The 22,758-nt window shown below is 46.4% G+C and overlaps 1 protein-coding gene across 1 annotated transcript; it reads right to left on the bottom strand.

Annotated features, from left to right (window-relative positions):
* Positions 1 to 523: 523 nt before the first annotated feature.
* LINC03042 (long intergenic non-protein coding RNA 3042) lies at positions 524 to 21,476 on the bottom strand. Its single transcript, XM_003830718.4, has 3 exons — positions 18,789 to 21,476; positions 6,603 to 6,706; positions 524 to 2,841 (listed from the first exon to the last, which is right to left on the bottom strand). Exons 1-3 carry the CDS (start codon positions 19,164 to 19,166, stop codon positions 2,589 to 2,591), a joined length of 735 nt encoding a protein of 244 aa, XP_003830766.2. The 5' UTR covers positions 19,167 to 21,476; the 3' UTR covers positions 524 to 2,588.
* Between the last annotated feature and the right edge of the window lie 1,282 nt (positions 21,477 to 22,758).

The following is a 22,758-nucleotide window of genomic DNA, read 5'->3' on the forward strand; positions in this document are numbered from 1 at the left end:
TTGGCAGTCCATCTGTGCCAGGGAACGTGGGGACCTGGCTGACCTGTCAGATATACCTAATGGATCTGGAAGCCAACTGTCTTCCGGCAGACCCAAGGAGACAAGGGAGCCAGCCTGACTTTGCAAAATCCAGCATCTCCCAATATATGCCCTGTCTTTAAAGCAGGAGAAGCCTCTCAGAGAATGGGTACCTAGTCTCTTGGCTGTCGAAGGCAGAGGCAATCTGATTCAGGGAGTAGGATATAGCACAGTGAGACCGGGGAAAAGAAAAAGAATACCCAAAAAACAAAAAGCCTGAATACAGAAAGGATTCCTTTGGAGAGGAGGGCCTGGTGGGGAACTGCAACCTTATCCCCTGAGACTGCGGCTCAGAAGCCCAGCCTGGAGGTTCAGTGAACCTGTTAGTAACATGAACTTGGTCACTGTATTTCTCAGCCCCAGCTCATGCATTATTTACCTGGCGTAAGTAAACCTGCTTCTCCCACGGTTGCTGGGGAAACCACTTTGATTTATTGAGTTCTGTTTTACTCTCCAGTGAAAAACGCTGCAGGGTGGAAAGGAGGGAGGGGGGCACTACTGGGTCCCAGGGGCTCAGGGTGTGGAGCAGTAAAAGGGATCCCCCACTTTTCCCCCCCGGAAAGGGGCCAACTAGGAAAGAATGCAGATTCCAGTGCTGGGAGCTCCAAGGTTGCCATTTCCTGCTTCTCTGAGTATCCCTTTTCTCTATAACACATCCTCCAGGAAGAGTTGGGAACAGGGAGCTAAGGAGAAAGGTGTCCCTTTCCCGAGGCCCCGGTGAAGGCCACTTGCAGCTCTCCCTCTGACTGCTTGCAGAGATAACATCAGTTTGTGCAGGGCAGGGAGGGGAAAGAGTCAGGTTTCCCCAGAGGCTGTTTCCCAGGTGGATCATCCTGGGGAAGCCAACTCCATAACACAGGTAAGGTGGTCCTATCTGCCCCCAGGTTCGCTGCAGCTCATATTCGGGGAGTTGCCTTATAGACCAGGCAGCTATGGTGGCTTAGAAAGACCTTGGGACCCTGGGCTCAAATCTCAGGGCTTTTATTTATAATTTGAACAAGCTGTATAATCCTTCTGACTCTCAATCCCCCAGTGTGTGGAAGATGGATAGTAGTGTCTGCCTTGGAGTGTTCTTGTGAAGACTTCTCAGTGAGTGATCAATGGAACACGTCCATCCCCCAGCATTACAATGTGGGGTGAAGGGTTGCCTGCTTAGACCACCTGTTTCCTTTTCTTGCCAGTGAGATTCAGACATCGCGCTGGGCTCCCTTCCTCCTCTTTACTGCATATTGATTTTTCCTTTCTCCCTTTGTTCTATTTGTGGCTCCTCTGACCCCACACAATTGCATTATTTCTTCAGAGGCACACTGTATGAGGAGGTCTGTTCATGCCCAGCAGCATCCTGGGACTTCCTCCATGCCCAGCCGGCCTGGGCTGCTGTCCTTCTGGTCTGTGACCTTGTTGCATTTCCTTCTATAAAATGGCACTGTGTGGAGCCTTTTCCATTCCTTTCAGATTCTTTGCTTTTACTGGAAGGAAGCTACTGCCTGTCAGGTGAGCGTGGTGATGTCCACCAGGGTAACGCAGACCGAGAGACATGTCAGCAATATGCTTGCAATGACCCAGGCATTTACAAATTCTTTAGGCAATAGCCATAAATGGGTGAAGTTTCAAGTTTCATTTGTTTGTTTGTTTGTTTTGAGATGGAGTCTCACACTGTTGCCCAGGCTGGAGTGCGGTGGCATGATCTTGGCTCACTGCAACCTCCGCCTCCCAGGTTCAAGCGATTCTCCTTCCTCAGCCTCCCTAGTAGCTGAGATTACAGGCGCCCACCACCACGCCCAGCTAATTTTTTGTATTTTTAGTAGAGATGGGGTTTCACCATGTTGGCCAGACTGGTCTTGAACTCCTGACCTTGTGATTCGCCCACCTTGGCCTCCAAAAGTGCTGGGATTACAGGCGTGAGCCACCACGCCCGGCCTCAATTTTCATTTGTAAACCACAATGACATGTTAAAAGAAAAAAAACTTTCCTAGGTATCACTAACATAACTGTTTTTAGCAGCAACTTTCTAGATTTTCTTTGGTTCTCCTGGGGTTATTTTGTTATATACAGGCTTATGTTTAAGTCTGTACTTAGCTACTATTGAGATTAGAATATAACTGTTAATTACATCTTAGACATTTCTGCCTTGACATTAGGCGCTAAATATCCCCAAATGACTTAGTTTCTCTCTACTTAAGCCAGTTCACCTGCTCCAGGCGTCTGTGCGTTGTTTTCTCTGAAATGCCCATATGGCCAGAAAACCTACGTGTGTTACTGCGCTGCCTCCAGATCTTCTGACTTCATCCAGAACTGTTCCTATGGGGTGAATGTTTCAAATTGGCTTCTTAAAGAGACTTCTGATTTCTTCCAAACTAAATGATAAATCAACAAAGAAAACCCAGGCCATCTCACAAACGTTTTTTGGCAGCAGCCACTCTTCAGAGAGGAATAAGAAGGAATTCCTCCGCGAGGGAGGGGCCGGGCAAAAGAAGAGCAGACCTAAGAATGTTCTCGGCCAGTGGTTCTTAAACTTCAGCACACACCAGAATCACCTGTGCCCCAGAAAGCACGGCTTGCTTGTCCCACCCCAGGGTTTCTAATTCAGGAGTTCTGGGCGGGGCTGGAGAATGTGCATTTCCAATCAGTTCCCCGGAGATTCTGATGCTTTCTCTGCAGGAGCCACAGTTCAAGCAGAGAGGACTGCGGAGGCTTGAGACAGGAAAGAGTTTGATAGGTTCCAGGACAAGAAAGGAGTCCAGTGTGGCTGGAGGGTAATGACTGAGCGGATGGAGAGGGAGGCAGGTATCACAACATGCAGTGGAGACACAGACAGACACAGACAGACACACACACACGATGTTTGAAGTGGGGTGTGCATGCGGGGTTAATGACCTGATTTGCCTTTGCAATTGTTATTTCATTTGATTCTCTTCGCAGTCACCATGCTGTGAGCTCGGTGCCTTTGATCTCTGTAAACCCCCCCACCCCGCACCATCCACAGGGTAGATGCTGGCTAAGCTGTATTATGTGCCAGATGCTGTCCTAAGCTCTTTATAAACATGATCTCATTTAATCCTCCTAATGACCCTGTGAAGCAGGAACTCTTATAATCCCATTTTACAGATGAGGAACACTGAGGCATCAGAGAGGTTACATAACTTGCCTGGGGTCACATAACTAGGAAATAACAGCCTGGCTGGTAAACTCGAGCTGAGCCCTCAGCCTCCACCCTGCGCTGCCTCTGCTGCCCCACAGTGCTGCCCTTTTACACGAGTGACCAATCTTGAAAGGCAGCCAGGTCAGACATGATGATCACCATCATTTTTTTTTTTTTTTTTTTTTTTTGAGACGGAGTCTTGCTCTGTCGCCCAGGCTGGACTGCAGTGGCGCCATATTGGCTCACTGGCAGCTCCGCCTCCCGGGTTCACGCCATTCTCCTGCCTCAGCCTCCCGAGTAGCTGGGACTACAGGCACCCGCCACCAGGCCTGGCTAATTTTTTGTATTTTTAGTAGAGATGGGGTTTCACCATCTGAGCCAGGATGGTCTCGATCTCCTGACCTTGATGATCACCATCATTTAAAGATGGGGAAACTGGCCGGGTGTGGTGGCTCACGCCTGTAATCCCAGCACTTTGGGAGGCCGAGGTGGGCAGATCACAAAGTCAGGAGATTGAGACCATCCTGACTAACACGTTGAAACCCCGTCTCTATTAAAAATACAAAAAATTAGCCAAGTGTGGTGGCGGGCGCCTGTAGTCCCAGCTACTCGGGAGGCTGAGGCAGAAGAATGGCGTGAACCCGGGAGGCGGAGCTTGCAGTGAGCCGCGATCGCGCCACTGCACTCCAGCCTGGGCGACAGAGCGAGACTCCGTCTCAAAAAAAAAAAAAAAAAGATGGGGAAACTGAGGCTCAGACAGGCACCTGGTCATAGGTGGAGGAAGAGTATGACCCACATCTCCTGAGGCCAGATCTCAAAGGTCTTGTCACAAAACTGGGCTGCCGATAAACCGCAAACCCGGAGAGTCTCCAGTGTGCCTGGTGCTGAACCAGGCAGACGAAGAAGTTAACTGAGAAAGAAAAGGCCCCCGCCTGGCAGGTGTGAGGGCGAGGCTGGTACCCTGCAGAGATGGGGCTGATAGCTTTGTTCTCGGGCTGGATGCCCTGTCCGCAGCCTCCCTCCCTCCCTGGGCTGGGGCAGCAGCTGGGCTCCTGTGCCTGGAGGTGCCAACAGGGCCGGTCATTCACAAAGCCACCGTTGGTTTTGTAGCCATAAAGAAAGATACAGCCCTTCCCTCTGGGGAGCGAAAGCTGATACTGTAAACACTTTGGGCTCTATCTTTGATCTGGTGGGTCATAGGAGTGGCTTTTCTCCCCAGGTAGGGTTACCAGGAGAGGACTGGGCAGACCTTTGGGAAGCTGTGCCCTGCTGAACAGATGGTGCAGGGTGGGAGGGCAGGTCTGAGAGGGGAACCCAACAATTACCCCCAGGTCTGGAACCCAGACACCAAATTTCAGGCCTCGGGGAAATTCTTAGTTTTAAAATAAATACCTGGGGCTGCTTGTAACTTTTAGTCTTTGGCTTTAAAAACAGTTCTTTTCTAGATAAAGGAAAATAATAACTTGCAAACTTTAAAAAGCCACAAACCCCTTTACGGCCGGGTGCTGTGGCTCACGCCTATAATCCCAACACTTTGGGAGGCCAAGGTGGGCAGATCACTTGAGGTCAGGAGTTCGAGATCAGCCTGCCCAACATGGTGAAACCCCGTCTCTGCTAAAAATACAAAAATTAGCCTGGCGTGGTGGCAGCTGCCTGTAATCCCAGCTACCCGCGAGACTGAGGCAGGAGAATCGCTTGAACCCAAGAGGCAGAGGTTGCAGTGAGCTGAGATTGCACCATCACACTCCAGCCTGGGTGACAGCAAGACTCCGTTAAAACAAAACAAAACAAAACAGCCACAAATGCCTTTAAACTACAAGTTGGTAAAGGCTAGTGTCAGGCCTGGAAGAGACCTAGGGGTGGGATGGTGGATGGAGGGCCCGGGTCTGTAGTGCTTTTCTCTCTTCCAATCAGCTGATTTTGATTTGGGGTCATTTCCCTGGCATTGCATGAGTCATAGTTCTGTTCAAGGAGGTGGTTATCTTCAAACTAACTTTAAAAATTGAGAGTGGCTTCTCTTATTCTGCTTCTTCTAGTTATGATGCTCTTGTTGTTTTTCATCTCTGTGAACTCCTAGTTATCCTTCAAGACCCTGTTCAAACATCACCTTCCAAACTGCCATCTCCTACCCTCTTCCAACCCTAGAAAATCATGACTACATCCAATTATCCCTTCGTTATGCTCCATCCAAAAGTGCCTGTTTACAACTTCACATAACATGGGAGTTCACCATCAAGGCCATTTTTTTCTGGCCAGATGACCCACAGAACTTGAGAAAAGACTTTTTTACGTATCATTTTATCCCCAATACCCAGTACATTGCCTGATACATAACAAATGGCCTTGGCTGGGCACGGTGGCTCATGCCTGTAATCCCAGCACTTTGGGAGGCTGAAGCGGGTGAATTACCTGAGCTCGGGAGTTTGAGACCAGCCTGACCAACATGGAGAAACCCCGTCTCTACTAAAAATACAAAATTAGCCAAGCATGGTGGCACATGCCTGTAATCCCAGCTACTCGGGAAGCTGAGACAGGAGAATTGTTTGAACTCAGGAGGCAGAGGTTGCGGTGAGCCAAGATAGTGCCATTGCACTCCAGCCTTGGCAACAATTGCGAAACTCCGTCTCAAAAAAAAAAAAAAAAAAAAAAAAGGCCTTGAATGAATGTTGTTGAATGAATGCTATTCGCTTTTCATCATAAGTAAAGGGAAAGAAATATTTATAAGTTTATAAGCATCTATCATAGACAAAGTACTGTCTAGGTATCATCTATATGTTATTTAATTTCATCTCTATTAGAAGAGCTTTCATTTGTTTAAATCTAGACTAAACGGGCAGTGATATCTTAACACAGTTAAGATAACTGGGAGGCTGGGCACAGTGGTTCACACCTGTAATCCCAGCATTTTGGGAGGCTGAGGCAGGTGGATCACCTGAGGTCAGGAGTTCGACACCGGTCTGGCCAACATGGCAAAAACTCCATCTCTACTAAAAATAGAAATATTAGCCGGGCGTGGTGGCATGTGCCTGTAGTCCCAGCTACTTGGGAGGCTGTGGGGGGAGGGTTGCTTGAACCCAGGAGGCGGAGGTTGCAGTGAGCTGAGATTGCACCACTGCGCTCCAGCCTGGGTGACAGAGTGAGACTCTGTCTCAAAATAAATAAATAAAAGATACCTGGGAAAACAGTTGATGAATACCTGTAAGGTGCTACAGGGCTACAGGAAATGCAAAGAAGGACAATGTCTGTCTTCTGGGAGTTTCAGATATTATTGAGGACACATATATGCACACACACACACATCCCACACATATAAACCTTACCCACTCAAAGAAAGATTATTGAGCTTGTAAAACACACTGATTTCTAAATGCCTGGTACAGACCTGAATGTGATAGAAATGGAAGAATGAGAGATCACTGTGGGCTGCTGTGTTTTTGAAGAAACCACAGATGCAAGTCTCTCCCAGTGGCCTGTATTCTCATACGCCTAGAGACAGGGAACAGATTAGATGATCTCCAGCCAGTCTGCTGGCTGGAGAACTGGAGAATTGTTTATAACGATACCTTATATTTACGACTTTTCAAAAAGTGCTGTAACATCCATGATCCTATTTTTATCTCCAAAGTCATACAGCTGATAATGAAGCAGAGCCTGGGGTTGGAGTCTGTCTCTGTCAATTACTAGTGGGGCTTCTGTCTGCCCATATGGCATCTCTGTGCAAATTGGAAAACAATGCCCCTTGCTCAGGTAAAATTGTGTTAAATTTAGTATATTACCGCATAGCTTGAACAACTGTGCGTGGCAGCCTTATCCTGGCTGTGCCCAGCAGAGAGCTTTCCGGAACATCTGCACTGCAGTCTTCCTGGCTGAGGGCACACATGTGCCACACTCTCATTGCTCATGCTCCCTGCCCACCCCTGCCCTCCAATGCCAGGGCATGTATGCCTCTGGCAGCTTGTACCTTTGCCTTAACCCGAATTCCTCCATTAAGTAAAGGGGTTATACCAGGTTCAAAGCGGGGAAGGGTAAAAATTTGGGTCTCCAAGGGTGCAGGGTCACCTGAATTTTGGTTGGGAGAGGCACAGTGGTGCATATGAGAGTGTCAGCAATGTATGTGCAGGCTCTTCTGAGTGTGTGTGTGATCCATTGTATGGTGTGGGTTTTAAGTAGGGGAGGACTCTCCCCTGCAGCTTCAGAACTTTGGCTGGTGTCTCCACACATTCCTTCATTCCCTGACGTGTACGATGTGAAGATATTAATACTACACATACCTCCCACCCCAGATCGTTTATACAGTGCTGAACCTGAACAACTCTATATAGTGATCCTTGAATTTGAAGAAGTTCATTATTTATTTACTTATGTTTATTTGTTAAATAAAGTAAGTTTCAGTATAACAGTGAGATATTTGTTTATTTTTGAGACAGGGTCTCACTCTGGTTGCCCAGGCTGGAGTGCAGTGGGGCAATCAGGGCTCACTGCAGCCTCTACCTCCTGGGCTCTGGTGATCCTCCCACCTCAGCCTCCCGAGTAGCTGGGACTACAGGCCACCATATCTGGCTAATTTTTGTATTTTTAGTAGAGTCTAGGTTTCGTCATGTTGCCCAGGCTGGTCTCAAACTCCTGAGCTCAAGTGACCCACCCGCCTGGGCCTCCCAAAGTGCTGGGATTACAGGCATGAGTCACTGCTCCCAGCCTGGAAGTTCCTCGATTTTTTAAAATTGTGAAAGTTACAAAAGTTACCTGCTCTTTTCTAACAAATTAAATTAAATAGGGATACAAAAACAAATTGAAGAATCATTCTTGCTACTCTTTGCCTCTCTTATGTCTACTAAGTAACCAGTACTAAGTTTGCTTGCATATTTCCACTACTTAATGTGTGATAAGGGAAACAGAAGCAAACATATGTATGCATATATGGGTTTTTGTTTCTTTTTTTCTTTTTCTTTTTCTTTTTTTTTTTTTTGAGACGGAGGCTCGCTGTCTTCCAGGCTGGAGTGCAGTGGCGCGATCTCGGCTCACTGCAAGCTCCGCCTCCCGAGTTCACGCCATTCTCCTGCCTCAGCCTCCCGAGTAGCTGGGACTACAGGCGCCCGCCATCACTCCCGGCTAATTTTTTTTTTTTTTTTTTTTTTTTGTATTTTTAGTAGAGACGGGGTTTCACTGTGTTCGCCGGGATGGTCTGGATCTCCTGACCTCGTGATCCACCCGCCTCGGCCTCCCAAAGTGCTGGATTACAGCCGTGAGCCACCGCGCCCGGCTGGGTTTTTGTTTCTTTAAACGTGTTTTAATAAAATTGAATCATACTATATATGCACTTTTTAATTTTGTTGTTGTTGTTGTTGTTGAGACGGAGTCTCACTCTGTCGCCCAGGTTGGAGTGCAGTGGTGCGATCTCAACTCACTGCAAGATCTGCCTCCCGGGTTCACCCCATTCTCCTGCCTCAGCCTCCCAGGTAGCTGGGACTACAGGTGCCCACCACCACGCCCAGCTAATTTTTTTGTATTTTTAATAGTGACGGGGTTTCACCACGTTAGCCAGGATGGTCTCAATCTCCTGAACTCATGATCCGCCCACCTCGGCCTCCCAAAGTGCGGGGATTACAGGCGTGAGCCACCACACCCAGCACTTTTTAATTTTTTAAGTGTTTAAATTTTAATTAATTAATTAATTAATTAATTTTTTGGAGATGGAGTCTCACTCTGTCACCCAGGCTGGAGTGCAGTGGTGCAATCTTGGTTCACTGCAACCTCTGCCTACTGAATTCAAGGGTTTCTCCTGCCTCAGCCTCCCAAGTAGCTGGGACTACAGGTGCGCACCATCATGCCCAGCTAATTTTTGTATTTTTAGTAGAGACGAGGTTTCACCATGTTGGCCAGGATGATCTCAATCTCCTGACCTTGTGATCCGCCTGCCTCAGCCTCCCAAAGTGCTGGATTACAGGCGTGAGACACCGTGCCCGGCCACGCCTGGTTAATTTTTTTTTTTTTTTTGTATTTTTAGTAAAGATGGGGTTTCACCATGTTGCTCAGGCTGGTCTCGAACTCCTGACCTCAGGTGATCCACATGCCTTGGCCTCCCAAAGTTCTGGGATTAAAGGCGTGAGCCACCGCACCCAGCCCTATGCACTTTTTTAAAGTTTAAGAATATAGTTTGGAAATCTACAGTCTAGGTGAATATGTTGGCATGCGTTCATTAATATTTTTGATAACTGCATGATATGCCATAGTATAGTTGTACCATAATTTATTTTAAATTTACATTTAACTTAATTTATTTTTTTTTAGAGACAGGGTCTTGTTCTGTTGCCCAGGCTGGGGTGCAGTGGTGTGATCATAACTCACTGCCGACTTGAACTCCTGGGTTCAAGTGATCCTCTCACCTCAGTCTCTTGAGTGACTGGAACTACAGGTACATGCCACCACACGTGGCTAATCCTTAACAATTTATGTAGAAATGGGGGTCTCACTATGTTGCCCAGACTGGTCTTGAACTCCTAGACTCAAGGGATCCTCCTGCCTTGGCCTCCCAAAGTACTGGGATTACAGGTGTGAGCCACTGTACATGGCCCCTCTTTTTCTGATTGTCTTTTTCTAATCAATTTGTAGGCAATCTTTGTATATTTAGGGCTATCAATTCTTATGTTATGGGCTACCAATTCTTATGTTTCTTTCAGTCTTTTGTCTTTTAGTTTTGTTTAAGGTGTCTTTTACCATATTTCACATTTTATATAACCAAATGCGTGTTTTTAATGTCTTCTAGTACAGAGTCTGGCCTGTGCAGGTCTCCAGTTCCTGCAGTTATACAAATATTCTACATTTCTTCATTGAAAAAAAAATACAGTTAGATTGTGAATTCATTTGGATTTTATTTTAAAATCTTGTGGGAGGTATGGAGAAGTATTTAAATCTCTCTGAGGCTTCGGGTTCCTCTGTCATAACATGGGCATCATTAGGATGAAAGAAAACGTGTGTAAAACTTACAGCACGATGCCTACAACAGGGCTGATCCTCAGTAAGTGGTTATAAGAGTTAGTTTGTGAGTGGTGGCATGCACTTGTTGTCCCAGCTACTTGGAAGGCTTAGTGGGGAGGACCACATAAGGCCAGGAGTTCAAGTCGAGCCTGAGCAATGTAGCCAGATTTCCATATCTTAAAAAAATAAAAAATAGGCCGGGCGCGGTGGCTCATGCCTATAATCTCAGCACTTTGGGAGGCCAAGGCGGGTGGATCATCTGAGGTCAGGAGTTCGAGACCAGCCTGGCTAACATGGTGAAACCCCGTTTCTACTAAAAATACAAAAAATTAGCCGGGTGTGGTGGCACGTGCCTGTAGTACCAGCTACTCAGGAGGCTGAGGCAGGAGAATCGCTTGAATCTGGGAGGCGGAGGTTGCAGTGAGCCAAGATTGCACCATTGCACTCCAGCCTGGGCAACTGCCTCAAAAAAATATAAAAATAAAAATAAATAAATAAAAAAGAGAACTAGAATCCTGACTGTGGCCTAGAGACTTTTTCCTCCATCTCAGTGACTTGGCTCATATTGGTGACTTTGCTTTTTTCTCTCGGGCAGATGTGCTGCTTTGAACTGGGTGAGCGCTCCCTCCTGGTGAGGTATATGCTGGAGCTGGGGTTGGGCAGTGAGTCAGGATGGGAGGAAGCAAGGAGGAGTGGTTTACAGAAAGTATTTCTGTGTAAGGGATACCACAGTTGGAAGTTCCCTCTGGATACCCATGGGACTTGAACTCACGCTGCATCAGGGCTTCCTGAGCTCCTCAGGGACCTCAGGTCACCAACTCCTTGTTTAGGATGGACTCTCCCTGTGGGGACAGGGAAGGAACTGGAGCTGAAGTAGATGTGAGAGGTGAAGGTGGCAGACTGTTGGGGCTCTGGAGAATCTTCCAGACATTCCTGCTGCCTCTCCCAGCAGACTATGCCAATGAATGAATCAGAAAGCTTGAAGAGGGAAGCAAAAGATGAAAGAAATCCTGGGACCACGCAGCTTCAGAGGGCTGGATGCCACAGTCCCCAGGCTCGGGAATGAACGCCTTAGCTGGAGCTTGGGGGCTTGGTGTCCCTGGACTACCCACACCGTAGCTCCAGGCAGGTTGCTATGCATGCTCACGTTATCATCCATATTCAGTTTCATCAATTACACTCAGTAATATCCTTGACAACTATTTTTTTCCTCAATTCAGGATTTAATCCAGGATCACACATTGCATTTAGTTGTTATTGTCTCTTCAGTTTCTTTTAAATTGGGCAAATCCTTAACCTTCTTTGTGTTTTATGACCTTGACTTTTTTTGTGTGTGGCAAAAAAGTTCAAATTATACCTTGACATTTTAAAATAGTACAGGTCAATTATTAAGTAACATTTCTTGTGATTAAATTCAGGTTATGGGTTTTGGGCAGGACACTGGGGAGATGCTGTGACCTTCTCAGAACACTGTATCAAAGATATACATGAGGTTGGCCTATTCCAACACTGGGGACGTTAACTTTTTTTTTTTTTTTAGATGGAGTTTCACTCTTGTTGCCCAGGCTGGGGTGCAATGGTGCAGTCTTGGCTCACTACAACCTCCATCACCCGGGTTCAAGCGTTTCTCCTTCCGCAGCCTCCCAAGTAGCTGGGATTACAGGCGCCTGCCACCAAGCCTGGCTAATTTTTTGTATTTTTAGTAGAGACGGGGTTTCGCCATGTTGGCCAGGCTGGTCTCGAACTCCTGACCTCAGGTGATCCACCAGCCTTGGCCTCCCAAAGTGTTGGGATTACAGACGTCAGCCACTGCCCCCAGCCGGCGGACGTTAACTTTTGATCACTGGTTAAGGTAGTAGCCTTCAGGTTTCATCACTGTAAAGTTACTATGTTTCCTCTTTGTAATTAATAAGTAATTTATGGGGAGATGCCTTAAGACTTTGTAAATATCCTGTTTCTCATCAAACTTTTAACCACCAGTTTAAATATCCACTGATGATTTTCTAACATCGTTATTCCTTGTTAATTTACTAGTTAACATTCTACTGTAAGAAGAGCTTTTCCTTGACCTTCTCATGTATGCATAAATGGATGGATGGATATCAGTATGAACTTGTAGACTGTTATTTTATTAGTGGGTTATAATCCATTATTATTAGCATTTATTTATTGCTCAAATTGTCACAGATTTGGCTGGTGGGTGTGGTGTGGGTTTTTGTTTTGTTTGTTTTTTTTTTTTAGCCTACTGTTTTCTCACTTATTTATTTAATCATTTACCTATGGGTAAAAGTTTATTTACCCATAAACTTTTTCCATCTCGTGACTCTGACTTAGAATCAGAGTTTTGAAGCTGGAGACAACTTTACATTTCATGTTGCTTTCCCCAGCCCCTTTATTTTACATATGAAAGCTCTGACCGCCCCCAACACTTAAGCATGTTTTCAAGGTCATGTGGCTCGTTAAAGGCAGAGCTTGAGCTGAAACCTGTGTCCTTGGCTCCTGGGAGGACATTTCCAGCCTCCTTAGCATTGAGAAGCTTCTACTGTTACAGTTAGGCAACTGGAACTCCCCATATCCTGTGTGGGGTGTCAGGAACTGATGGTTCTAGTATTTATTGACAACAGTTTTCACAGAGTTCTTGGGCATCCTTCCTGAATCCTTAACCTTGGCAATGGGAACAGAGGGTTCTCAGGGTCTTCAGAACTTCTGTCATGTTGAACAATTTCCAAGGGCGTTGTGGTGGCCAAGATATGACAAATAAAAAACTAATGCCTGCTGGGCGCAGTGGCTCATGCCTGTAATCCCAGCACTTTGGGAGGCCAAGGTGGGCAGATCACGAGGTCAGGAGTTTGAGACCAGCCTGACCAATATGGTGAAACCCCGTCTCTACTAAAAATACAAAAAAAATACAAAAAGCTGGTGTGGTGGCATGCTCCTGTAATCCCAGCTACTCAAGGCAGGAGAATCGCTTGAACCCGGTAGGCGAAGGTTGCAGTGAGCTGAGATCGTGCCACTGCACTCCAGCCTGGGTGACAGAGCGAGACTCCGACTCAAACAAAAAACAAAAACCAACAACAACAAAAAATTAATGCCTACCAGCTTCTCACATTCTCACAGTTTACAATTTGTTGGTGGGTTTCCCTTCCTTCCTTCCTTCCTCTCTCTTCTTTCCTTCCTCTCTCTCTTCTTTCTCTTTCTCTCTTTCTTTCTTTCTTTCTTTCCTTTCTCTTTCTTTCTTTCTTTCTCTCTCTCTCTCTCTTTCTTTCTTTCTTTCTGGTCTTGGCCTATTGCCCAGGCTGGAGTGCAGTGGTGCAATCATAGCTCACTGCAGCCTTGACATCCTGGCCTCAAGTGGTCCCCCAACCCCCGGCTCCCAAGTGCTTGGGACTATAGGAGTCCACCACCATACCCAGCTAATTTTTAATTGAGATGAAGTCTCACTATGTTGCCCAGGCTGGTCTCGAACACTTAGCCTCAAGTAATTCTCTTTCCTTAGCCTCTTGAGTCATGGGGATTACAGATATGAGTCACCATCCTTGTCCTCTTATTGGTAGGATCCTATGTGACATTGTGATGGTCATCTGTCGTCTGCTTGTTCAACATCCCTCCTATATTCCTTTGCAACTATCCTTCCATTTTTTTTTTTTCATGGGAGGATCACTACCCCATTTCTAGTCCATGTGATTTGGGAAGGGCTGACCCACCCTGGGCAATCAGATCAGCATGGTAGTTAATTCAGAAATGGGAATGTGACCCAAGCTAGACCCATGACAGTCATCCCTGCACTTTTGCTGAAACTGCTGGGAATGAGGTGCTTTCTTTTCATTGGAATAGCTACTTGCAAGGCAGCAAGTAACATGGAATTTCCGGGGCCATCTTTGCTGCTCTCTCAAAAGAGCCTTCTTGAAAAATGGAGCCAATGCAGAAGAAATGAAGGGACAGAATGAGTCTTGGTTGATATTAGCTGACCCCTGATCCCACTGAGCCAGAAGCCATCTACTCATGGACATTTTTAGTTATGAGAGCCAAATAATTTGCTGCCTTGCTGGATTGAGTTAGTTTTCAGTCACTTGCAGTGAAGAGAGTGCTGCCTCATTTCACTTCCTTTTAGGCTTAGGTCCCGCCTCTCAGAGCTTTAGAGCGGTAAAAAGGATAAAGCGAACCCAGGCAGTGCTGAGCTAGCCAGTCTCCTGGCTAAGTGTGCAAAGAACCCTGGAATTACTACTACCCTGGTCTGATCAGTAGCCTTGCCTGCTGTTTACCATACAGCAATAGGGGTATTGCTTTCTTGAGCCCTGAGGCACTATACCTGTTTTTAAAAATGATTTTTATTTAGGTCAGGTGTGGTGGCTCAAGCCTGTAATCCCAGCATTTTGGGAGGCCAAGGCGGGCAGATCACTTGAGGTCAGGAGTTTGAGACTAGCCTGGCCAACATGGCAAAACCCCATCTCTACTAAAAATATAAAATTAGCTAGGCGTGGTGCCTCACACCTGTAATCTCAGCTACTTGGGAGGCTGAGGCATGAGAATCACTTGAGCCTGGGAGGTGGAGGTTGCAGTGAGCTGAGATCGCGCCACTGGGCTCCAGCCTGGGTGACAGAGCGAGACTCCATCTGAAGAAAAATAAAAGATTTTTATTTAAAAAATGTTTTGTAGAGATGGCATCTTGCTATGTTGCCCAGGTCTTGAACTCCTAGCCTAAAGCTCCGGGATTACAGATGTGAGCCACTGTGCTTAGCCAGCACTATACTTCTATTAGTTGCCAATGCTTGCTTTGTTCTGTATTTTCTAGTGCATGCTTGAGTGTGAGTGTATGAGTATGTGTGTGATCATGTGTGTGAGTGTGTGTGTCAGTGTATTTGTGTATGTGTGTGTTCCTTTTACTCCTACCTTGCAGGGTAATTGCAAGCATCAGGTGGGATAATGTAGGCGCAGCACTCAGCCCAGTGCCTGGCACATACAGTGCGTGCTCTCTGCCTTCCCCTTTTCTCCTCCTGATTCAGAGAATGACTTAAGGATCTGTGATGTGTTCCAATTTTCAATGCCCTCAATAAATAATGGGGAGTTGGAATACTGTTGCCAGAAATTTGCACTAGTTTTAATTAATTTTATCTCTTTAGAGTAAGATATCTCAAAGTCACTGAATAAATTTATGTCACATACGATTATGCACATCAGTATTTTTCTTGAGAACTGACAGCCTTAGTCCTTGTTTTGTTCCCTGATGCTGCAGCAGAGGCCAAATGTGTCCTGATTTCTTGAGTGATGGCTGCCAGCTCTCCAAGTGTCACAGTAGATGAGGCCTCCATGGGGGCAAGCGCCAAGGATGAGTGTGGCCAGGCAGCATCTGCAAGCCCCTTTTGTCTATTCTTTATTTTTGTAATACATTTTATTCTTAAGTTATATATATGTTTATAAGTTTATTAATATATTTAAGTTTATATTTATAAATATAAATTTATATATTTATAAATATAAACTTTATAAAGTATAAAGTTTGTATGTATAAGCCTTAAATATGTTTTGACTTATCCATATAAGTTTTTGTAACTTATATGGATAAGGCAAAACATGTATACAAAATATTAATTTTCTTACCCATTTTAACCCCACCCTCTGAAGTAAACATTATAACCAGCTTCACGTGTATCCCTCTACATTTTTTATATACTACACATTTTCCCACTTGTATACATTTTCTTATTTTCTTTTTTACATATGCAAATATATAAACATACATATTTACTTATAGGATACCTCTTTTAATTTTTTAATGCAAAATAAGATCATATTCTGTTCCTTGCTCTTTCTTTTCTTTTCTCTCTCTTTCTTTCTTTTTTTTTTTTTTTTTGACGGAGTCCCGCTCTGTTGCCCAGGCTGGCATGCTGGTGTGCAGTAGCATGATCTCAGCTCACCGCAAAACCTTCGCCTCCCGGGTTCAAGTGATTCTCCTGCCTCAGCCTCTGGAGTAGCTGGGATTACAGGCATGCGCCACCACACCCGGCTAATTTTGTATTTTTAGTAGAGACAGTGTTTCTCCATGTTGGTCAGGCTGGTCTCGGACTCCTGACCTCAGGTGATCCGCCCGCCTCAGCCTCCCAAAGTGCTGGGATTACAGGCGTGAGCCACCGAGCCCGACCTTTCTTTCCTTCTTTTCTTTCTTCCTTCCTTCGTTTCCCTTCCCTTCCCTTCCCTTCCCCTTCCTTCCTTCCTTCCTTCCTTCCTTCCTTCCTTCCTTCCTTCCTTCCTTCCTTCCCTCTCTCTCTTTCTTTCTCTTTCTTTTCTTTCTCTCTCTTTCTTTTATCTGGCTCTGTCACCTAGGCTGGAGTGCAGTGACGCAATCATAGCTCACTGCAGCCTTGACCTCCTGGGCTCAAGTGATCCTCCTGCCTCTGCAGGGATTATAGGAGTGAGCCACTGTGCCCGGCCTCTTTTCCTTTTTTTAAACCTAATAATCCCGTGCCTCTCTTTGGGTCAATGTAGGTAGATCTAACTCCTTCTTTATAGTTGCTTATCTGCCAGTGTATGGTTGTACCATGATTGATTTACTTAACTGATGTCCTATCAATGGATTTTTCAGGTCCTTTATAGCTTTCTGCAATTACACATAATGCTGACATAACCACCCTTGCAAATATATTTTTTTTATATTCAAGGAAACATTTGGTGATTCTACTCTTTTGGCCCATGTGTCATATATGAAGGACACTTACTATATCAACCCTTAATGTGTCTGTCAGTCTGCCACACGAGAAAGCATCCTTTTTTTTTTTTTTGAGGCAGAGTCTCAAAAAATCAGGCTAGAGTGCAGTGGCGCGATCTCAGCTCACTGCAACTTCCGCCTCCCAGGTTCAAGTGATTCTCCTGCCTCAGCCTCCTGAGTAGCTTGGATTACAGGTGTGCGCGCCACCACACCTGACTAATTTTTGTATTTTTAGTGCAGACGGGGTTTCACCATGTTGGTCAGGCTGGTCTCGATCTCCTGATCTCAGGTGATCCACCCTCCTCAGCCTCCCAAAGTGCTGGGATTACAGGTGTGAGCCACCGCGCTCGGCTGAGAAGGCATCCTTTTACCTCCCTTTCCAGGGCATGTTTTTAGCAGAGCCCTGTTGGGAAAAACACCAGTTTATGAATGTAGAACCTGGGCCCAAATGTAAGACCACTCCACTCCAGATCTAGTCTGGAGCAGTGATTTCTCTGCCCCTCCCATTCTCCCTGCCTCATGTGCCCTGAGCACCTCAGCCGCCTCCATGGTCAGTGACAAGCTGTAATTGGAGTGAAAGGGCTTTGAAGTTCTGATAAATGAGATAATAAATCTCTGCTCTCCAGGGATGTAGGGCAGTGTCTGTGCCTATTGAATGGCCTCAACAGTGCTGTGTATATAGTAACTACTTAATTATTATGAAATAAGAACAATAAATCCAGTGGTTGAAGTGATCCCTTTGAAGTTCAGGTCAACTCTGAGCCATCTGAGAAGAATGAATGGAATGGGTAATTGAAACAGATAATCCCCAAACCTCAACTTACTAGTTAATAAGGTTAGGCTCTTTACCTATTAAACCCTTTGAGATACTCAATTTGAAAACTGCGAAAATAAATCCCCTACTTTCATTTATTTTTTCCTTGTTGTGGGGCAGGAGAAATTGAGCTGTGAAATGGCCACCAGGAAGGTGGCAGGATGACGAGTCAGGAGTCCTGTGTGAGACATCCGCAAACATCTCATAAGCAGCTTCTGAATCACACAGCATCAAGGCTGCCAAAGTGCCTGGCCAATCTTGGACCTAGAGACCTAAGAATGGGTCTCCCTGTGGACTCCTCCTGACCTGGGTGGGGCAAGGCTCTTGGAAAATAGGTCAAATGACTCTCAGTCTAGAACCGTCTGGCCAGAGATGCCCCAACTTTGCCTTTTGGGCTATTCATCAAATCCAGCCTTTAGGACGTGACATCAGGGTTTCATTTCATGGGAAGATCTGGGTGCATTTTAGTTAAAAGAAGTGATGTCATCACATCCCTGCTGAAAAAAGGAAAAAGGACCCACTTTGTGCTGACATACCGAGTCCTGGGCAGGGAAGTCTGGACAGACACCTGGGTCCACACCTGGCTTTTCTACCAGCTAGCTCTGTGACTCTGGGACCATTGTGTCAGCTTTCTCTGCCACAGTTCCTCCCTCTGCAAAACGAAGGGCTTGAAATGCAGGATTCTAAGATTGTGGCCATCTCTGACTCTGATAACAACCCCGTGAGCCTGAAGAATTCAGCACTGCTGCTCCATAGGGGGTTTCAGCAGGAAGCGGGCACAGATGGCTTTCTCTGGAACGTGTTCAGAAATGTGGTGTGTGATGTACGGTGTGAATGAAGCGTGGTGCCCTTTAAACACAGCTTCCCCCTGGGAGTGCTCTGAGCTCCTCGGGTTCTCTGGCTCTCATTCACATTCCACTGTCACTCTGGGCACTGGCAGCCCTCACGTGCTTGTGCACTGAGCACACACACACCCCGCCCTGACTGACACACAATTGGTGACTCACAACTGACACAATCATTACACACACGGAATGACTCAGCGGGGACACTCACATGCATGGGCTCACGCTCACCGTGACGTGTAGAAGTGGCTGTGCTCGTGGCATCAGGCACCCCCACAGCAGCCTTGGTGGAGGCTCTCGCCGGCGGCGTCTGCAAATGATTTGCATTCTTGGCTCTTTGGAACTGCCTGTTCTTTGTCTCTCTGTTCGCTGCTCAACCCTTTCCTTCCCTTCTGTCCCAAACTTGGCTGGTTTTAGTCTCTTGCCCCCAAGCTCCTCAGCCAGCTTCCTGGACTGGCTCAGGCAGTCTCTAAGGCTCCTGCCAACTCCAAGATTGCTTCTAATCAACTCCTCAGCTGGGAGGAGTCCCTTCCCCAGGGGTCTCATTCCCTCCCTGACCTGAGCATCTCTTCCTGTCTTCTTCAGGAAGATCTTCAATATCTGTGCCATTTGAGCCAGCCCCTTTCGCTAGATAAGGAGCACCCAGAGCTAGTCACATGATAGAAAGTGCTGGCGGCTTCTGGAGGGTGGTCTTCAGTGTCTCTGAGGGTGCCCTTTCTCTTTCTGGCAGACCAGGCAGATAGTAGTGTTGGGGTTCTTGAAAATCATCTTTGGGAGTTGAGCAGAACCAGCTGTTACTGGAGAAGCAGAGAAAAAAGATGCTGCACGTCCCAGCCATAATGGTCTGGGAGGGACCTACCCCAGAGCGGGAACCAGGGTGGGGAAGCAGTGCAGAGGAAAGAGAGGCCTGTGTCCATGGCTGCTGGCTGAGTTCTGATGGGAAGATAGGGGAACACGTCCTGGAGCTGCACTTCCTTGCAATTCATCTTCTGCTTTCAGATTTAAGGTTACTTTGCCTAGAATAGCTCCTGTCTTTCCTCTTTTCCTGGGGGAGCCCTCACACAGGAGAGGGAGTGTGGCAGAGTGTGATGTGAAGTCAGGAGTATAGGTGTAGCCTCTGCTAGTAGCTGTGGTCCTGGGCTAGACATTAACCATTGGAGTCTCTGCTTCCTTGGCTGTCAGATGTCCTAATACCACCTTTCTGTATCCTCTGATGTGGTGGCACAGATCAGGTGAGCTAGTAGATGTGACAGTGCTTTGACAAATTAAAAGTGGCACACAAATAAAAGTGAGAATTTGAACAGCAGCGAGGAGATGGTGGAGGGGCTGCCTACAGAGTGTCCTGAGGGTCTTTGAGGGAGACCTGTAGATTCCCCTCCTGAATATGGGGTAAAGTCCTTGCTGGAATCCCAAGGCTGGATCAGGACCTCCTTTGACTCCGGCACCAGAGGCCCAGACAAGGACTTGCTAGGCCCCTGCTCTGGACCCAGCTGTCATTAAGCTGAGTGTTTTCCTGGAGAGAGGAGAAGGGGTCCTTCCATGTGGATTTACCCTAAGTATAGATGCTGGCCCAGCAATGCCAAGAACTGAGACACCCTGTGCCTAGCTCTTGGCTGGCTGCTTATAGCTTGAAATGCCCTTTTCAACTCTGAAACTTTTAGAGTCTGGCAATCCTTGAGAGCATTTTTTTCCTCCTACTTGGGTGAGAGCTTTATCTTTGACCTCATTCTATCCATCTGAAGAACTAGAATCCAGAGGGAATGACCTTGCTTTAGCAGACCCGAGTCTTCGTCTCTGCCTCAAGTCCTTGCCCTGTGAATATCCTCAGCTCTCCCTGCAACTTCAAATCTGGAAAAGGCGCCAGGTGCAGTGGCTCACGCCTGTAATCTCAGCACTTTGGGAGGCTGAGGATGGTGGATCACCTGAGGTCAGGAGTTCGAGACCAGCCTGACCAACAGTGAAACCCCTGTCTCTACTAAAAATACAAAAATTAGCCCAGCGTGGTGGCGCGTGCCTGTAATCCCAGCTACTCAGGAAGCTGAGGCAGTAGAATCATTTGAACCCAGGAGGCAGAGGTGCAGTGAGCCAAGATCGCACCACTGCACTTCAGCCTGGGCAACAGAGCGAGACTCTGTCTCAAAAAAAAAAAAAAAAAAATCTGGAAAAGGCTTCTTCAGCAAACAGACTTATAAAAATTTCCAGTTAGCCCTTTCCTTACAATTGGTCTGCTGTTTTTGGATTTAAGGTTACTTTGCCAATGTGCCTGGCCTTAACTGTCAGTTAAATATTTAACACACATAGCATGTACTATACATCAGACACGGTTCTAAGCATTTTTCTACAATATTAATTAATTTTTACAAAACCTTTTATGGGGTAGGCATTCTTATCCCCATTTTGCTGCATAGGACTCCAAGGACAGAGGTTAAATAACATGCCTAAAGTGGGGCAGATTAGCCTACAGTGGCAGGCGTGGAATTCAACCCAGGCCACCTGCCTGGGGAAATTAGCCTGTGACCCCAGCTTTCTTCTGCCCACTGGTGGGTGGTGATTCCAACAGCAAAATATGCTTCTGATGGTTTTCTGGAGAGCAGCAGGAATTCCTGATCAACTGGCAAGAAGGAGAAATGAAGCAAAGCCAGAGCTGTGCCCGATACCTTTGTTCAGGCTCAGGTCCACTCCAGCACACGTGCCTGTGTTCTCATCCCCCAGGTTGGTCTCTTCCTTGGCTCCTCCAACAGCCACATCTACAAGAGAATAGAGCCACTCTTTCTCTAACTGTCCTCTCCCTTCTTCCCTCTCTGGGGGAGTCCTGTGGAGCCATTGTTCTCCCAACCTCAGCTATTGGGCCTTTCTTGGCAAGGACCTAGTGGCGTCTCTTATTTACCCATTAACAATTAAGCTCCAGGCATTTGACATATAAACACAGAAAACATCAGCATCATTACAGCAAAGATTTCAAAAGCCCTTTGGCAGGGAAGGGCTTGAATATTTACTTAACACAAGAATTCCTTACTTCGGTTTTCAGAAAGAATTCACAATAGGATTTAACAAGCCAGTTTCTCCAGTAAATTAAAAACATTCTTTTATTCATTCAGAATATGATTTGTGTTTTTAAAAATGTGTCTCACATACAACTTTTCAAGAGAACACTTGTGGCATTTTCCCTGAGAACTCTGTTCCCACATTATCTTCCAGTGTTTCTCATTTGTTGAGATGGTCCTGCACTGAGCAGAGAGAGATAATAGCTGCGGAGTGGGGGGTGTGCCTTAGGATCTAAGATTCCACCCTTAGCGACTCTTTCTTTTGTTTCAAGAGTGACTTCTACAGAAGGGTTTCTTTTATTATACAAGAAGAGTGTTGCGAAGTATATCTTCCATGACTAGAGGTACTTAAGCCAGTCTATTAGAGTACTGGGCCCTTGGGAAGAGGAAGGAGGAAGGGGAGAAAGAACACAGGTAGGTTTATTGGGGGAAAGAAGGGATGTTCACCTGTTCATTTGTTTGTTTGTTAGTAATGACTCATATTCCTACCATTGCCAGACATTTGGAATACAAAGGTAAATAAGAAAATAGTATAGTCAAGGACCAGGTGCAGCAGCTCACACCTGTAATCCCAGCACTTTGGGAGTCTGAGGGGGGGTGGATTACCTGAGGTCAGGAGTTTGAGACCAGCCTGACAAACATGGTGAAACCCCATTTCTACTAAAAATAAAAAAAAATTAGCTGGGTGTGGTGGGTGCCTGTAATCCCAGCTACTTGGGAGGCTGAGGTAGGAGGTAGGAGAATCGCTTAACCCGGGAGACGGAGGTTGTAGTGAGCCGAGATCACACCACTGCACTCCAGCCTGGATGACAGAGTGAGGCTCCGTATCAAAAAAAAAAAAAAAAAAAAAAAAAAAAAGGAAAGAAAGAAAGCTACCCACTAAGCAAGGTAAAAACTCAGGATGTGGTGCCCAATTAGACACAGGGACAGTGTTGGGGAAGCCACCACAGAGTGGACAGCAGAGTTTCGGTGCAGTAAGTAGTTCATGCCTGCAATCCCAGCACTGTGGGAGGCTGAGGTGGGAGGATTGTTTGAGGCCATAACTTCCAGACCATCCTGGGCAACATAGTGAGACTCCTTTCTACAAAAAATTAAAACATTAGCTGGGTGTGGTGGCAGGCTTCTGTAGTCCCAGCTACTCAGAAGCTGAGGTGGGA

This window comes from Pan paniscus, chromosome 7 (assembly GCF_029289425.2).
Source record: "Pan paniscus chromosome 7, NHGRI_mPanPan1-v2.0_pri, whole genome shotgun sequence".
NCBI classification, from domain to species: Eukaryota; Metazoa; Chordata; class Mammalia; order Primates; family Hominidae; genus Pan; species Pan paniscus.